This window comes from Perna viridis, chromosome 9 (assembly GCF_037379345.1).
Source record: "Perna viridis isolate PV_CMFRI_1.1 ecotype Kerala chromosome 9, ASM3737934v1, whole genome shotgun sequence".
NCBI classification, from domain to species: Eukaryota; Metazoa; Mollusca; class Bivalvia; order Mytilida; family Mytilidae; genus Perna; species Perna viridis.
In genome coordinates this window covers 5,861,620-5,880,908 of record NC_142453.1, presented here as the reverse complement: position 1 = coordinate 5,880,908, position 19,289 = coordinate 5,861,620, and the positions used below count along the sequence as shown (strand labels likewise).

Genomic DNA, 19,289 nt, shown 5'->3' with positions numbered 1-19,289 from the left:
AAAACATGTTTGATTATGTACAAACTATCAGAATGCAGAATACATAGTATCTGGCAAAAAATGGTTTCATAGTTTTCCTATCCTCTTTCGCCTACCCTGGACTTTAATTTTTCATAAGCAACTTGGTGGCTGTTTCTAGAAAAGCAGAGGATGCTAACCCTACCGGTACACTTGATTCTAGCTCCCAGTTTTTTAGTGGAGTCCCAGTTGCTCATTTACTTTTGTTACTTTGTATGTATTATTTTGGCTAACTTGTGTTCTTTGTTGTATTTGTCTGTTTTCCATGTCTGGTCTTTGTCCCTTGATAACATTCTTTTGATTTCCACAAGAATCTTGGTTCCCTTGATTACTCTTCCACAATAACTCAAAAAACCAACCATAATTTTCATGAACCTTTGGTGAATTATTTAGGCAGGAACTAACTTTCAGCTTTCCTTAAATAAAATAAAGGACTTGTAATGCAACATACAAAAACCACAAAGATTGTATTCTGAATCAACTTTATATGATTCAGTTAATCAGCTAAGAAAATATGATAGTATGCTCTTGGAAATAGGACATTCCAGGGGACTGAACCAAATTTTAAGGGTATATTCATGATACTGAATATATTTTTAATAAAATGATGGTCACATGCTATTGTAACTTGTTCAGTAATCTTGGTTCATTTAAGTATTTCATTGTAAGTCAGGCTGCAAGGGATTGTGTTTACTTCCCCCCTAACCTGAAATCCTGGATTCACTCTTGTAAGCAGAACAAAAACAAAGGTTTTAAGATAAAAAACACATTTTTTTTGTTCTTCAGGAGGGCCAATCAAAGTACTATGAGGTTATAGTACTAGATTGATTAGTTTAAGCTGGAACACCTTTATTCATATAGTAATTAGCCTGAACACAAGTGCAAACAAAACTACCATGAAAGTATGGTTAAGGAAGTCATATAAAAGACTGACAAGTTTCCATTTATATAAAATTTTCACCTTATACACAGAATTATTACCAATTAAAAACATCTAAGCCAATTTCAAGATGACAAGTTTATTATTGCAAGTGACAATCTATAAAAGTCCATTCTTGAATTAAACAGAGACATTATGATACTAGTAGGTGCAGACTTGATTGAGCACTGCCACCCACCAGCCAAAAATAAATATTTGAACTGTAATGCATTAATTCAATAGCTCTAGACAGTATTCTGCCCACTTAAAAGCTGCTTGTCATAATATTATCACCTTGAGTTCTGTAATTCAATAATACTTCAGGGTATGTTTGTCCTATATTGCATAACTTGACCTTAATAATGAAGTAATATTTACCTTTTTAAATAATGTTTTTTTCTGAATAAACATGTCTGAGGGTTTTCATTGGAGAATTATTCTAAAAATCATGAAGTGGTCAAAGTGATTCTGGTGACCTATTTGTCAAATTTGGACTTTCTTGACAACATCCAAACAGGAATGGCATTTATTTCAAGAAGTTCATATCATGTCTGTGGAAACTATCCCCCACTACATAAAAGAAATTGACTTAAGAAGCCCAGTTTGAACTACAATATCTTTTCTACTATACAATGACACTAATTTAAACCTAACCACTTTTGCATTTTTAAATTTTCACCTAAAAAAGGTATTTTGTTTATACAGGTGTTTGGTTTAGACAGGTGTTGGTTTAGACAGGTGTTTGCTTTAGAAGATGTTTGTTTTAGACAGGTGCTCAGATTAGACATGTTTTCAGTTTAGACATGTGTTTGCTTTGGACAGGTGTTCAGTTTAGACAGGTGTTTGGTTTACCAAGGTTAAAAATACAATAAAATTTATATATACCAATACCTTACAAAGTGCCTACAGGTTCAGGGTCGGTTTAGTAAAACTGGAGGCAATACAAATGTGGCTGTTTATACCACAGATATACATACATCTATGCTAATACTTATTAAAATAGAACAGCAATGGTAAAATCTCAATCTAATAAAAATTAGACTATCAATTGTTCCATTCAGTCACTTCATGTAGGAGGTAACAGCACATAGTTATACTTCCTGTTTTGGTGACCTCTCTGATCAGCCAATCAGATTTCATCTTACATGATTTTGAAAGCAATATTCAAATGGAAAAACCTGAGGATTCTGAAAAGGTCATTTGAACAGAAAGTAGAATGAGTGTTGTTAAATCTTACATGCAGTGAACTGATAGGTCTAGTTTAGATTAGATTGGTAAAGTCTTTGGGTACAGTCCCTGAATAGATCCATGCAACTATTTGACAGATACTTGACCGATGACTGATTGATCGATGACGGATCGACAACTGATGACCGGTGACCAATCTGACCACAATTTTGTTATGCAAAATGACGGATGATTGGCTCATGTAAATTTAAGAAATTCCACGTAATGAACCCAATAGAATACCACAATTTTAAGATATCAAATCTCTATATTCTTTTTTTTTGGTTAAAAATAAGACAAATGTATAATAAAAGTAATTAATTGATGTTTAAATCTTTTGCATTATGTAAATATGTGTAAAAATATGTGTGGAATCTATAAAGTATATAGACTGCTCACCTGATGCAATCCCTGGTTTAATGGTTTAATGACTGATCGATGATTGATCAGAAACCAATCTGTGATTGATGACCGATCAGAAACCAATCTGTGATCAATGAACGATCGCTATTTTAGTTGCATGGAATGGTTCAGGTACTGTATAAGCAAATCAATATTTATGCAATTTGCAAACAGTACTTGAGATACACCATTGTAAATCAGTTCTGAAGTGTTTCTTGTCAATTTATCCTATACTAACTAAAGACTTTATAATTAAGTTTCTAGATAATCCAACATATTTTTTTAAAAGTTTACAAACACTACTTGTAAAGCTAATCAAAATCTTAAATTGCATTCATGTTCTGTTAGTTACCCATAAGCAATAACACTTCAAGTTCTAAGATTGAAAATTCTAAATAATCCATCGTTTACAAGTTGTATGTACAAGTTTAGAAACCCATTGTATATAATAGGCAATTTTGTTATGTTTTGGGCAACTTTGTGACAAGTTTATATACAATACGTGAAAAATTAGGAAATGGAAATTAAAATTCTAGTAATAGTGAGGTATGGATACTTTAAACTTTAAAACTGAAACTTTTTTGTTAATAAGATACATGCAGATTTAGAAACTATTTGCACATAATGGGCAATTTTGTGGAAAGTATATCAAAACATTTTAAACTATGAAAAGCAAATTAAAGTTCTAATACATTTTGTAACATCCTCAAAAACACTTCAATTTCTTAAAAAAATTCTAAAAACTGCCTTGTTTACAAATTTTGTAACAAAGTATGCATACACAAAAATCTTCTTTAAAACTGGGCAATCAAGTTAATGTATAAGACGAAGTTGCATGCATTGTTATGCTAGGCATATACCTACTCGTACAGGAAGTTGATATTGGACAGCAACCAAATCACTTACAATACAAGCCCCTTCCATATGGAGCCACACATCGAATTTGAAATCACCCCATCCATCAGAAGCTGAGATAATTGTGATAAAATTTGAATGGTGATTCTAATATACCACCCACTAGTACAAAACATGAGAATGATCAAATGATCTGTATGGCCCCCTATTAAATACACTGACAAATATTTAGCAAGCAACTACTGAAGAACCGAAAGCCTTATTTTAATATTCAGGTGTTCAAATGTTTTCTTTATATTACATGCCAAACAAACACTGAAATATGCATGCATTTCAGGCTACACCCAGTTTTAAAAGGAACATCTTGATTTTATCTGAATCCATAATCAATAGTTAATTGGTTGCAGAAAAAAAAAATGATTAAATTAGGAGTAAAATTTTGAATTATGATTTTAGATTTTGGACTAAATTTTATTTGTATCTAAATTAAGATTATCAAATTAAAGAGAAAGGATTTGATATACTTTACCGAAACAAAAGCTAATAATTAACCAGAACTACATCAACCCCTCCCCCCTTTTTATGAAATTCTCTTCCACCAAAAACTGAGATTAGTTGAAAGATAATTAAACAAGAAAGATTTCAAAGAGAATATTTAATTAGTGCAATTTCAACTCATTTACATGTACATCATGTAATCTTCATTTCATCAAGGAAAGATCAACCCTATCCCATGAACATCATCATTGCATTGGCTGTAATGTTTAAGATCAGCAACATTCATGAAATATTCATGTAACTTTTATAGCACAGATGAACCTTCATGCACCTTAACAAAATATAAATTTACATAAGGTGGGGTTTCCTACTCTGTGTGGTAGATTTGTCTAGATTCAGCCAATGTAATCTTGTTACTGAAGATTGTTAAAGTTTACCATGTTTCACACAAATTATGTTTCTCTATTACAGAATATGGAGCACTGATAGCATGAGGTACAAACAAAGCACAACATTAATGCCAACAAAACCAGGATGGCAAACCATTCTCTTGTGATTCCGTCACAGACAATTAATTTAAACCAAAATGATCGCCCAGTTCAGACCTACATGGAAAAATCTACTGATGAGCAACAAGACAATCATTCCATTCAAAACACCTTCCATCAGGAGGCATACTATCTCTACTTTGTAGCCGTACTTGGAATCTTACTGAATCTCCTGGTGGTCCTCTTTGTGTTCATTCGACAAACTTTACGCAAAATGACCAGTGCCTTTCTTATACACGCATGCTTTTTGGACTGCCTTAAAGCAGCTTATTGCATTCCAATAGCAAATAATCTTGTAACTCAACAAAAACCAGCCGATTGTGATTTTTTTGGAGCTACATACGTTTTGATAGTGACTGCTTCCATTTTCAACATGTTAGCTATGGTTTGTACAGAAGCTTATACATTTGGGGAGATAAATGTTGGAGGAAATTCCCGTGGTTCACTGTGTTGTATATTATTTGGAATTATTCTTGTGTACATAGCAAGTACTGTACTACATCTTGGGCCAACATTAATTGGAGGATATTTTGATTTTCACCCGGAAATAGGCAGCTGCTCGTTTGTGTTAGGCAAAGAAACAGGTTATGTTGCCCATGCAATGTGGATAGCTATTTCTACACTCTCTATTATCGGAATAGTACATTTTATCTGTAGGTTATACAAAGAAATACAAGTGAACCACACAAACAGAGTGTCCATGCTTGTCCGTTCTTCTCTCACAATAACAGACGACCCAGTTTCTTCCTGTGATGTTCAGAACTTCATTAATGATTCCAGTCACCGCGCCAAAATATTCATTCTAAGCACCATAGCATTTGTGATTTGTTGGTACCCGCTGTTTTTGTTACTATTAATAGATGTCCATTTTAAAGTGTCACCAAAAGTGTATCAATCATTCAGTTTCATAGCCTGGACACAGGGAACGATACAACCAATGGTATATATATTATTTGATCGGCATATTAACTTACTTGCAAAATATGTATACTGTGATCGATATAGACAATACCGCTTGACAACCATAGCTAATTTAATGAACCAACAAATCTCCACCGCTGCAAATAATCCACAGACAACAGCTCCATGCTATGATATCGAAGATCATGAAATGGTTTTCGATCAGACTCACAACGAAAATCAAAGCAGTACTCACAGTACTTCTCCAAGCACAATGCTCCAAGCGAGCCATGAATCTACACCATTATCTAATCTTCCTTCAGACGATCGGAACATGGACCAGGAAATAGGACTTCCATGCTAGTGTATATTAATGATGCCATATCTCTTTTTTGTATGAACTTGAATTATACCGTGAAGCTGGGGCTTTATAATACAAGTATATGCAAAGCTTTGAATGTATTTTGTTCATGTGTTTTAGGATTTACAATATCTACATGTATGGATTACATATTGAAGGTGGTAGAAGGTAACTCAGTAAAACCTGTCTTAAGTGACCTTCCTAGGAAGAGTAAAATCCTGGTCAGATAAGACAGGTGGTCTTATATAGGTTCATTTAACATAGAATGCAGGGAAAATATAATCAAAATTCCTTAAGACAGTTTTCACTGATGACATGAGATGGACGTCAGGTTTTACTGTATTTATTTCTTTGAGGAATCACTAATTAAGTAGTAGTCTTTGTAAGAATCATGCCAATTCTGTAAAATATGATACACCTAAAAAAGGCTACATATTTTTATTTTTGATATTAAGTTGATTTATGGGTCTATGTTATGAAATGTGTAATTATTTATTCGAATCTGCCTGCTCTTAGGAGATAATCAACACTGAAAATCCAATAGATTCTATTGTATTGGAGTGTCAATTACAGAGTTATCTCCCTTAATTTTGAAATCTACAGTGCATTCTATATAATTTTTGTCTCGTAAGAGCAAGGGTTATATGAAATTCTGACTGTTGATTTCTGTTTACTACAGCAATTCAAACAAAATATCAAAAATAAATATATGTTGGGTTTTCACACATGAATCACATTTTGCATGATTCTTAGCTGGAGTATTACTTAAATGCTATCCAACATAACCTTGCATAAAACCTCTATATAAAGGGATTTTCTAAGTATGCAGGTATGTCAAAGACAACAATGTATACACAGCTGGACATAACAGAAACTGATTAAATATGGGCAAAAAAGAAAGTTCGGTAAGGACCTCTTCAGGCCTCATATACAATTTGGGCATTTTTTTAAATTTGATAAAAGCTGATTTCTAGGTAGAAGTAGTAGTAGTATAGTAAAATGGTCACAAACACTGAATATAAGATGTTTTTGACGAGATTTATGACATTATTGAAGAAAGGACAGTATGCAGTTATGTAACTTTTATAAAAACCTTGAACTTTTAAGATTTCTGCAATTTTTAAGATGATTTTTGTGTGGAATGGAAGTGGCCATGCATCAGCTGACTCAAGATATTTTTACATGACTTGTAACTGACAATTATACACAAAATACATGAAGCACGAGAGTCAACACGCATGTGGCCATTGTAAAAACAGTGAAAAACTGCACAAAATGTTTTGTTTTCCCACCTTTTTAACAGATTTTCCCAATGTCAGCCATGTTTGAAGGGTATATATGAACATGTATGTTCAAAATATAACCATAAACCAATCAAATCGACTATAAAACACATTAAAGAGCTGGAGAAACAACATAAAATTTTCTTCATGTAGACTTTGTTTTTGGGGACCAAATTTTGCACTTATGGAACCAACTTCTTTTACATCATATCAGGCAACCTCCACTTTACAGAAGAGCTAAAACATGTCTATTCAAAAAAGAATATAAAAAGCAATGAAAAAAATTGAAAGAACGAGGATTTAAATGCATACTTAAATATCAAATTGTGAAATCTAAACTACAATTCAAAAATGTTCTGAATTGAAGTTTTAAAATGCTCACCTATCATTAAATTAATTATGTGAATTCCTAGCGTCTGCTCTTGAAGCTGAAGTGGCATAAATACTCTCTCTACGTAGGTGTAAGTGTTGGTCAAATAGAGACTGGGAATACCATGACTACACAATATAAATATCAGTTTCTGCACTCTCCACAATAGAGAAGGAGAAGGAGAAAGTGGTGGACACAGTATCTTCAACAAACACAGTAAAAGTCACTATTTCAAAATATGTCTTTTGATTACTAAATGATTTTGGCAGTTCAATGAGTCTGACAATTTAATTTAAAGAAACCATAATTGAAAATAATTGAAATGAAGTAATTTTAATTGATTTTCTACTTCAAAGACATGGTGGAGTCACGGTTAGTGACTTTACTGTGGGGGGTAAAGAAATTAAAGGACATCCCTAATCTAATCCCCATTAAAGGTTAACTAGTTGTAACTAGAACTCTGTGAGCAATGACTCACCAGTGATACCCCCGCTTTTAATCACTATATAAGGAAAATAAATAAAGTCCTAGGTAAACATTAAGTTGTTGAATTTTCCGAAAATGAATTCCATTATACGGTATATCTACAGGAAGTACCAGTTAAAATCTGAAGCCCCTGTTGTGGATAGAAACATGGACAAGGGTAAAACAGAATACCCCCTCTCTTTTTGTTTGTTTGTTTGTTGGGGTTTAACGTCCGAGCAGCAATATTTCAGCTATATTCAGACGATGAACATGAAACTGATGATGAAATGAAAAAGGGATGGGACACAAGGACAATGGGGTCGACAAGTTTTGATTGCCACTGGAAATGGGGAGAGGTGGGTAGGGTCGGGCAATTTAGCCTACTGTGGCGGAGCCCTACGGTTCCTACTCCGGGAGAATACCACAGTAGGGTTCTTTAACGTGCGAGGAACGTGGCATCTTTCCCAACACGGTGCACCACTATGGTTTGCAGTCAGGTTTTCCGTATTATAGCCTGACAACCCCAGCATGTAACACACCAGGGGTACCTCATTCCACCACTGGAGGCACACAACCCAGTTGCTCTGTGGGCAGAGCGCCCTAGCCCCCGGCTAAGGTTCTGAGCACTATTTAGTCACCTTTTACGACAAGCTTAGCGCTGCTGCAGGCCTATTCTTTAGACACCCGGACCTGCACAGGGCTCCCTCTCTTTTTAATAGGGCATGCATAATTATTGGATAATGCATAATTGTCTAAACATGTCATATTGCATACTGTAAAAAGTTCTAACTACCTTCACACTCAGAAAGTATGCACTAAAATAACTAGCCCTTGAAATTTTCTATGATTAATTTAAGATATATGCATTAAAAAAACTGACAGGGAAATTTATGACCCAGCTAGTCACAACAAAGAATCAGTCAAAGCATTCAAAGTTTAGAGTTAAAGTAACATTTAACAAAAGGTTTGATATTTTGACAACCAATAAATAAAAATAGAATGTACTAATTGTAAGGACTCTTTCTCATCTAACGCTTAGATATGTCCAAAGAGATTAAATTCTATAGATAGTAAAACTTAATATCAACTAAAAATCTGTGTGTTTAAGGAGATAGACCTAGGGTAAAGAACATAACTGGAAATCAGTGATATGTTTGTATCATATTCAATTTCACCAAAGCGTATCAAGCTTTCACTTGAAACAGAATGAAATCAGTCTAAGTTACTATAATGCTTCCATGATATTGATGTAAAATGCCAAATACAAACGTTCCAATGATATGTAAGAATTGTGTCCCTTACCCTAGGTCTACCTCCTTAAACAATAAAAGGACTTAAACAATTTACTTGAATTAGGTACAATGAATGTTGTACAATATATGATATATTGTAATAATTGATGTGAGTTAACTTTTTGTATATTTAAACTTGTCTGGAACTGGTATGTCTGTTAACTGCTAGTAGTCCTTAGTTTGTACATAGAGGTTTTTAAATTTGTGTAATACATATATCTTTACTTCCGTTGTAACCAGGAACTCGCGACCTTTTCGTACTGATTTTTAGTTGTGTTTAATTGTGGAATATTTTTGTTCACAGTGGCTAGATTTTAAAGGGGGGGTTGTGATCATGCCAAAGTACTTTAACCCTGCCACATTTATTTTACCTGTCCCATGTCAGGAATTTCTGGCCTCAGTATGTCTTGTTTCTTTTTCATCTTTAGTTTATTTTTATGTTACTAGAGTAAATAGGGGCAACTCTTTTGCTGTACCTATGTACAATGATATTTTGGAGACAGCTACAGCCTGCCCTGTGGTTTGAGGATTTCCTGGTCATTCACTAAAGACCAACGGGTGGCCTTGAATTCACATTTTCATCCCCGTGGGATTGTTGTCTTTCTGACGTTCACACACTACCTATTCTCATTACATTTATATACAATAATATTGCATAATGGAAATTGTCAATTTAAAGGTTCAACACAAGAACAAAACAATTAGACTCAGGGGTTCAGATTAGTGGTGGACCAAGGTCCCGGATCCCTGCTTAAAAATTTGACCTTTGCCCTTTACAATTTCATGAACATGGGTCCTGGGACTTCAATCCTTTTAATTGATGCTTCATTATGCAGTCTTTAATCTCTTCAATAGACCTTTAATTTGAAACTTGCAAAAGTCCAGCATTTGAAAATCATGAAAGTAAATTTAAACACTGTTAGACATTCATATTAAGACTCATGCATATAATATGAATGAAAACATTTCCAATTTCAATACACAAGACACAATTCTTATCTTTTACCACAAAATGATACAAAAACCACAGACACATTTTTTTAAATCTACAAGTTCCCAAAGCATGCAAATCTCATCAGAAGCTATGATGCCAAAAATTATAACTTGGCTCAAGGTTGCTTTTGTACATGCAAATGTTGGTACGGCAAACAGACAATGCTGTCATTTGATTACACATCATATACTTATGTTAGGGATTTAAGGAACAGGTCAACCCAAATATCATGCAGGATGGATAAATCATATTGTGTACAGTGCCATAGCTTTTTAATATTGATATTTTTGGGTCACATGCTTCCACATGCATATGGTCACTACAGTACTTTCGACCAATCTGCAATCTGTTTCCAATCAGTTATTGATCTGTCAAACCTACCAATAAAAACTGTTAGTGATGGCTTCCTTTTAACACAATGTGACTACTGATAGGTTCACATATTTTACAATTTTTTTTTTTTTTTCATTTTAAACCAATTTATAAAATGATATAGATACAGACATAAATTTAATTTATATTCATAGTAAAATTTCAGTTGCTATAAAGATTTATTCCAATTAAAATAATGAAATTTTACATAAGTCATTCATCTGTTGTAACTTACAATAATGCGATACAATCCGTCACTGGACATCAAACCATCAGAAATTAGTCAACAATGGGTTATGTGAATTGGTTCAGACAGTGTCAACAGGAACTAAGTTCAATAAAATTCATCCCATTTAAGTTTCACAAATGGAAGGTTTTGATGGATTTAAAAATTTAAAAAGAGCTCACAAACAAACTACTGTAAACGTATAAATTTTGTCAAGTGAACATATTCGTGGGTATCAATTTTGTTGGTTTCAAAAAAAAATATACTCCTTATATAGTATTAAAATCAATTTCATGTGTACTATTTTTCATGGTTTACTATCCACCAAGAAAATAGTTAAAATTTAGTATGTTTCAGCATTTCTTTATCTTTGTATAAATGGCTTACTTCTTATGTAACTGCAAATTCCAAAATTCTTTGTTCACATAATTGGCCAGAATCTTGTCACAAATTTTAATCACAATTCAAATAAAGCTGCATCAAAATTGAATTTTGTGCCCATACTTGCATACCTGTTCACCTTTGGAACAGTTCATGTGGGAGATTGGTTAAAACTGAAACTTGTGTCAATAGTCAAGGGCCAAAATTGATCAAAACATTCACACATGATAGTGCTATGATAATTAATGGGTTGCAGCTCATTAGTACATCAGATTAATTGAAGCACTTTTGTAGTTAACACTGATTGCTCCTGAGGGTTTATTGAGAGATCTTGCTTTTGAAGAATGTGCCAACTACAAAGCCAAGACATGATTTATCAACATCAATTATAATCCTAATGATAATACTGATGTCTTTGGACAGGGACATTGATCAAACAGATAGCCATGGACACACTGATTATCCAAGTCTTGCAGTTAATACTGTTTCACAACCCAAAGTAACCATATGGTGGGTCACCAGTGTTTTGGTGGGTGTAAAATTTGGCGATTTTGAAGGAAAAAGATATAAGAAAAATGTTGGCATTTCTAATTTTGATGGACCATGAGTGATGCACTCAGTACTTTAGCCCTGAGAAAATATTTTTCAGAATTTATTTTGGCACTTTTTTAAACAGACTGCTGCAATATATGCCAAAATATGCAGTCTGTAAAAATGTTACCAGCTATACAGTAACACAATCAAATCAATAAATTTGAATCTTAATAAAAAATTATCATTTCCTTGGTCAGTCATGTTAAAATTATAGTACACAGGTCTGGTTCTCGCAACCTGTGCATTGTGGGTAATTTTCGGGGTGCGTTAAATTTAGTGTATTTTGCAGTCTGTCTGAATACTATGAAATATTCACTGTAGGTTTCAGTATTTAGAGCATCATTAAGCATCTGCAAAACTAGACAGGCAAAAACTTTTTGTATACATTTTTGCCACAAAATCATTAAATTTTTCACCTGCAAAAATAACTATGCAGCCAAACAGTATTTCTGAAATACAGAAAATTATCTGATCACCATCATACTCAGCTAATTTGTGTTAATTTCTTGCAGAAAAGTAAAATTTAGTAAAAAAAAAAGATGAGAAAAAAAAATTTGGGAAACCCAACAATTTATCAACAAAATTCAACAATCAACTACAGTTCCTGTACAAATACATTTCCCTTCAATTTAAATTCAAATATTCCATCTCCAATCAAGAAAGCAGAGCACTTCGCTAAATGCTGATTCTCAGAGATGGTATGGCAAGTCTAAATGAATCCCATTAATCAAAGGGAGTCAATATCCTACCAGCTTTAAACAGTTTGTTATGTAACCAAAGGAACAACAACAAAATTCTTACATTTCTGGAATGTACAACACAACAGAATCCCCCATAGATTATTGGTAAAGATAATATAACACACAGCCTTCATTGTACAACTAAAAAATCATATTTATGGTAATTAAAAAACAGAAGAAAATTAAAATTCAGTTTTAACAAGAAAAAAAAACAGATCTGACTGTGTAACATGAAAATTACATTTACATTTCTGAAATATACAACTGCAGTATTTATGGCACATCAGATTTACGATGTAATTATCTATATGATCATGAGAGGGTGTCAATGGAAGACCCTGGCAGAGTATGGCACATGCCATATTTTGTTTTCAAACTCATATTTTCTAAAATAATATTGTTGGTTTGCAGTTAACTTAAATGGTAAGAATGAAATGCAATTAAAACTTTAACATAAAGGGAAATAACTCTTTCAGCTGTTCATAACTTAGTTGTGGAACTTGAAAAAAATATTCTTAATCATCCACTTTTAATACCAAAAATCCCTGTTCTTGTTTAAATCATGATGAGTATTGCATTCCATTTGAATAAAAAAAAATCGGTGCCACTCACATCATAAGATTTGCCAGGTTTCTTCATTGGACTGTACACACACTGCAACTGCAACTACAACTACCAATTTTAGCATTCACATACAACATTTTTAAATGATCAAAATAGAAATTTTCAGATTTCAGGAGTTGACTACCATAAGAAACAATAGAAAGAAATTTAATGGAAAATATAGATCAATAAGAAAAGTAAATATGATTTTAAAGAGAAGAAAAAAGAATTTATTATAGGATTGAACAGTCAAAGTTACCCTCTGAGAGCGTCAGTCGGTTATATTGATACACTGTGTTTGTGTTTACGCTTCAATACATACACATTCCTTTGCACACATATGGGAGTGCGGACGAATATTTACACATAATCGGCTGCACAATGACGGTGAAGGCAGCATGGACGAAGTGATAGTTGGCATTGAAAAATATGAGATATAAACCATTCAACAGGAATATAATTATTAAGGAAATGCAAGAAGGAAGAAGGAAAATTACAACAAAGTATTTTCAAGGGTTCAGTCAGACTCAGTTATAAGTTCCTTTCTCCGAGCTAAAAATTACTCTCTGTAAACAAAATCAATGTGCATGTAATAAACTATTCTTACAGCTATATTATGCCGTTCAGTTCGTGGCCATACTCTTTCGAAACTACATGGCTGCCATATTGGTTTCAAGTTTACTGATGTTCATGCATGTATGAACGATCTGGCGAAGTTCATGCATGTATGAACTTTTTGGCAAAGGCGTTCTTGACCAATCAAAAACGGCTATAAGCATGAACTAAGGAGGGGAGAGAGGGTTAGTAAGTTCTCCTTGCTTTTTGTTATCCAACTAACCTTACCCCTTAGCCATGCTGGCATGGCTAACCCCCTTAGTAAGTTTTGTCATTTTCTAAATTCCAAAATTAGTCCAAATTCAAATTCAAATGTCTGAATATAGCTGAAATATTGCTGATCGCACGTTAAACCCCAACAAACAAACAAACAATCAAACCAAATTCAAATAATACCTTGTTTGAAATTTATTTATTTATTCAAATCTATCTTCTCTAAGGAGATAATCAACATGGAAAATCCAAATGTTTGTATATATTCTAGTGTCATTTACAGATTCATCTCCCTTGGTACCCTACCAACAATAGTACTTTCACGGTAGATTTTAAGACATTATACTAAGAAAGTTCATGGTTAACTTGGTAACATTGTAAAAATGTTCACCAATATTTTATATGAAGTATTTCATCAAATCTTCTGTATTGTTATTTCCATATAAATGAGAAAGTCTTATGCACCAGTGCTAACAAGTATGTCATCAATGTATTACAAATGTTAGATAACTCGTTCCAATACCAAGATACATGTTTTTATAGACATGGAAATCAAGGGAAAAAGGATTCAAACAGTATTCAAAAAGGACATTATTCAAGGGTAAGAGCTAGGATAAAGAAAATAGCTAGATACAAAAAAAAAAAAAAACACCCAAAATACCAAAGAACATGAAGAAACCAAAATAACATGACCAAGGAAACAAAAGTAGAGCATCCTTAACTCCACTAAAAACTAGAAGCATGGACCAGGTGCACTGGTAGGGTATGCACCATCTTCGTTTCTAGAAATTCAGACAGAAAAGAAAGACAAGCAAAAAAAAGGGCTGTAAGAATGATCATAATGAAAAATGACCTACATAAAAATGCTGACATCCACAAGCAGTGTAAAAAAAATTACTTGTGATTTGACCTTTGACCTATGAACATGAATTTCCTGTTTTAATCAAGAGTAATAATTTACCAAATCTGGTTCAAGTCTTTCTTTTAAAGCCTCATATGGCCAAAATGTTAGTGAAACACTTTAAGTATGATAGGTGCCTGGAAAACTTGACTCAATATACCCACAATAGTGTAAGATGCCATTCAATAAATTTCAAAGCTCAAACAATAAGGCAATAATATTCACTATTGTACAAAGGTACTTTAGATACAAATGTGAATTGATTGATTGATTAGGGTTTAACTTCCTATGAAAGATTTCATGCATTTCAGGACAAGAACAATTGAACAGACCCTGCTTTGTACTAGTCTGACACACTGAGCTGGATCTTTATTGTGCTAGCTCACAGAAGCAATACTCTGCATGTATGTATGTCATTCCGTTGGGACATGTTATTCTTATTATCATCCCTATATCCCCTTACACCATATGCTTGGCAGAGCAGCAGTAACTACCAATTTCAAATACTCAGCCAGGAATTAAACCAACACCCTCCAACACTCAAAGCGAGCGCATAACCTTGAGACCACCAATGCAGTCACTTTAGACACAGTATATGCACTACCATGAAGACAGTATTCACACCTAAGTTCAGTTGAATCTGTTTAACTGTCTAAAAACCCTTTCAGTTAAGGCAGTATTCACACCTAGGTTCAGCTGAAGCTGTTTAACTCTATAAAAACCCTTTCAGTTAAGGCAGTATTCATACTTATGTTCAGTTGAATCTGTTTAACTGTCTAAAACCCCTTTCAGTTAAGTTAAGGCAGTTTTCATACCCAAGTTCAGTAGAAAATGCTTAATTGTCTAAAACCCCTTCCAGTTAAGGCAGTAATCATACCTAAGTAAAGTAGAAGCTGTTTTACTCTCTAAAACCCTTTCAGTTAAGGCAGTATTCATACCCAAGTTCAGTAGAAACTGCTTAACTGTCTAAAACCCCTTTCAGTTAAGGCAAGTGTCTGGTTTTACAGATTCAAACTGTACTGAAACTAACAGGAAGAAAGAACACTGGTTTTAAGATTTCTGGATTATTAACAATCATGTATAGACAAGTTTCACAGTACAAAGTATTTATGTAATTTAAAATCATATTTCATTCCCTTCCTTTCACCCACACACAATTAAGCATTGAAGAGAACATTACTTTTTAATTAACCAGAAATTCAGCAAAACATATCATTAATTAAAAATAATACTGCTTGATAAATAAACAAAAGAAATAACATGATATTACCCTCTATGATCAAAGAGGTCAATATATAGAATGTTTTGATGATGAATACCTTATTGTCTCAAAAATGCACTTGAAGCTTCTAGAATAACATTTTAGTAAGCAAATAATGAGTTTTGTTTTGATGCAAACCCTACATTTTCTGTTTGCATGAATTTGTGGCAAGCCTATAGATTGTTATAAGAATAAGTGCAGTACTCAAAGTTTCCGTCCTTTAGTAACCTTGACATTAACCTTTGACCTAATAATCTCAAATTCAAAATGCAACTCAAGATTCCATGTCTTTAGGTTTTGTCCTTTCAGCCAAGTAAAATGAAATCAATCTGGAACAGAAAGGACAGGTAGACAGCCAGCTGAATTGCACTTGTTTCACAGAAGATGGATACAAAAATAATAGGTATAAAATAAGTTGTTAAAATTAGCTCATTCATATCTACTCAAAATATGAATATTTTCTAGTTTTTACCAGATCATTTTTTCGTACACAGAGGCTACAGACACCAAGACATCTTTAAAAATCCTTGAAATTACTAATTATATCAGTGAAGTGGCAATTTTCAAGCTCAGAAGAATCTGTATTTACCACCAACTTGCATTGTGTTTATTCAATTTGAAATTAGATCTCAAGTAGCAATTTCAAAGTCAGAGTTTTAGTCACAGACTAACACATGGTATTTAGAGAGGAATTTGAGTTGTCAATTAATTAGGTGCTAGACAGATCAAAACATTACTGACTTCCTAAAAGAAATTGTTACGACTTTCTTGATGATTAAATTTATAATCGAAAATCTGTCAATGAAAAAGTGATTAATACTGTCTTCAATAAAGTACCAAACATTCGACCTTATGAATGAAAAATGAAGAGATAATAGGTAGCTTGATTTGGTGAATTTTTCTTGAAATCTAAAATAAAAAACTAAACCAAACCCTTGAGAAATCCAAAACCATGACTAAATTGAACACTGTATAAACCAAACATCTGTCAAAACTGAACCCTATCTAAACAAATACCTGTTTAAACTGACCCCTACAGATAAACAAATACCTTTTTAAACTGACACCTACAGATAAACAAATACCTGTTTAAACTGACACTTACAGATAAACAAATACCTGTCTAAACTGACCCCTACAGATAAACAAATACCTGTTTAAACTGATCCCTACAGATAAACAAAAACCTGTCTAAACTGACCCCTACAGATAAAAAATACCTGTCTAAACTGACCCTTATAGATAAACAAATACGTGTTTAAAGTGACCCTACAGATAAAAAAATACCTGTCTAAACTGACCCCTACAGTTAAACAAAAAATCTGCCTAATCCAAACATCTCATGCTAGCATCTTAATAAAAATAAATTTTAAAACATTAATTTTGAACTTGTGTCAATTAAACCCAACATCTCCTCTAACCAAAAAAAAGTTCCTTCAGTCTAAAAAGGGTTATGCTGTTACTGGTTTCACTGTAACTGAATAGGAAAGTTCTCTCATAATCCTTGTTTTACAAGAAATACAAATAAAATTCATGCAATAATGGAATTAATTTTTAATGAGAAAATTTTCCTTTAGTTTTAATATGCACACAAAGAACACATTTTTTGGTGGTTACTTTTTCAAGGATTCCATTACAGTACAGAATAATTCCATTACATAAACAGTACAGAGATAAGGACCATAACAAATCGACGTTCATGAGTTTAAGTACTTTCATGGTTATTACAGGGAGTTCTATAATCATATTGATAAAAAGAATATCTAAACTATCTATTATTCCGTAGGTATTTAAGGAGGTAGACCTAAGGTAAGCGACACAACTCTTTAAAATCATTGGAATGTTTGTATCCAGGCTCTTTATATCAATATCACATAAGCATCAAAGTAACTTGGATTGATTTCATTCTGTTTCAAATGCAAGCTTGAAAGGCTTGGGTGAAATTGAATATGATACAAACATATCACTGATTTCAACAGTTATTTCCCTTACCCTAGGTCTACCTCCTTAAATCTGTGTCTGATAAAAAGTTAAAATCTCCCAGTCATACACCTATATGGATTGGCATTTAATTAAAGGATTAGGCCATCTATATTTCCTGAAGATAACTATATCATTAGCTGTAATCCATCATGACCTGGTCTCATGAAGATTTTAAAAAGTCTTCAAATTTTTCTTTGACCATAATTTCAACCAATCAACAACAAAAAATTTGAAAATTGAAGAAAAACTCTAGAATTTGAGAAAAATCACTCTCTTAGATTTTTTCATAAAACCAAGAGGGCCAATATAACTTTCCTTAAGTATATGAGAGTCATTTTATGTTTTACTAGCTGCCAAATCATGATATTATCTAAAGCAATTTAAATTCTCTTCAAACATATCTCTAATGATTTTAGTCATTTTACACTTCTTTTAATGCCAAAATAACAATAAGTCTTAGATTATGCTTGTTCAAAACAAAAACAAAAAAAAAGAGGTAAAAAAATTCAGAGAGTCTAGAAAATATTTTGAATTGTGATTTGTCTAAAGACAAAAGATCCATGGTTTAAAAGCTGTTAGTTATTTAAACAGACAGAATGTATTCCAAGGTTGCTAATTGCATAATGTTTTAGGCTAACAAGAGGCTCACACAGGTCTAATATTTAACTGAAATGTGAAAAATTGTATTATGCAAAAAAAAAAAAACAGCTTTAAAGACAAGAGACTACAAATTTGTGTATCAAACTTGTTGTTGTCACTCAAAGAAAACTATTATTGCTATGTATGGCAGGGGTCACAGACATATTTGAACTTATCTCAGTAAGTTACCGAGTAAAATACCCTGTTTTCAAAATTTTTGACAAGAATTTTAGGTACTGCATGAGGTACCAAGAAAAATTATTGGTACTGCCCCACAGGTTTTTCATTGAAAGGTGGTACCAGGTACTTTTACCTTTCTAAACTACTGAAAGGTACCTCCAGAATTTTAAAATTTCATACATTTTTATAAAACAAAATGATGAAAAGTACCTCCTACAAAAATCAAAGGTACCTGCATTGCAAAAAAATAATGAAACCCCTGGTACCAAGCACTATGCTCCTAAATCGTTTATATAAACAGACTTATATCCCTACTGAAGCATGTGTGATGCTAATTAAGTTCAATGCCCATTCATCTTTTACAAAGCTTGCTGAAATCTAAACTCCTGACAATATACACGTCTCCATAAAGCGATTAAATCTCATCAGTATAGGACAAGCTGCATACA

The 19,289-nt window shown here is 33.0% G+C and overlaps 2 protein-coding genes across 7 annotated transcripts in view; one reads left to right on the top strand and one right to left on the bottom strand.

The window, feature by feature from the left end:
- Positions 1–5,825, top strand: part of LOC148606457 (sphingosine 1-phosphate receptor 2-like) — a 28,032-nt gene extending 22,207 nt beyond the window's left edge. For all 6 annotated transcript variants that reach the window (XM_088545007.1, XM_088545009.1, XM_088545010.1 and 3 more), the window contains one exon: positions 4,391–5,825. In XM_088545007.1, coding sequence (XP_088401133.1) covers positions 4,454–5,731 — 1,278 coding nt within the window. In that variant the 5' untranslated portion in view covers positions 4,391–4,453 and the 3' untranslated portion in view covers positions 5,732–5,825. The remainder of the gene's footprint in view (positions 1–4,390) is intronic.
- Positions 1–19,289, bottom strand: part of LOC148606456 (5-taurinomethyluridine-[tRNA] synthase subunit MTO1, mitochondrial-like) — a 101,654-nt gene that overhangs the window by 63,948 nt on the left and 18,417 nt on the right. The gene's annotated exons all lie outside the window — the stretch shown is intronic.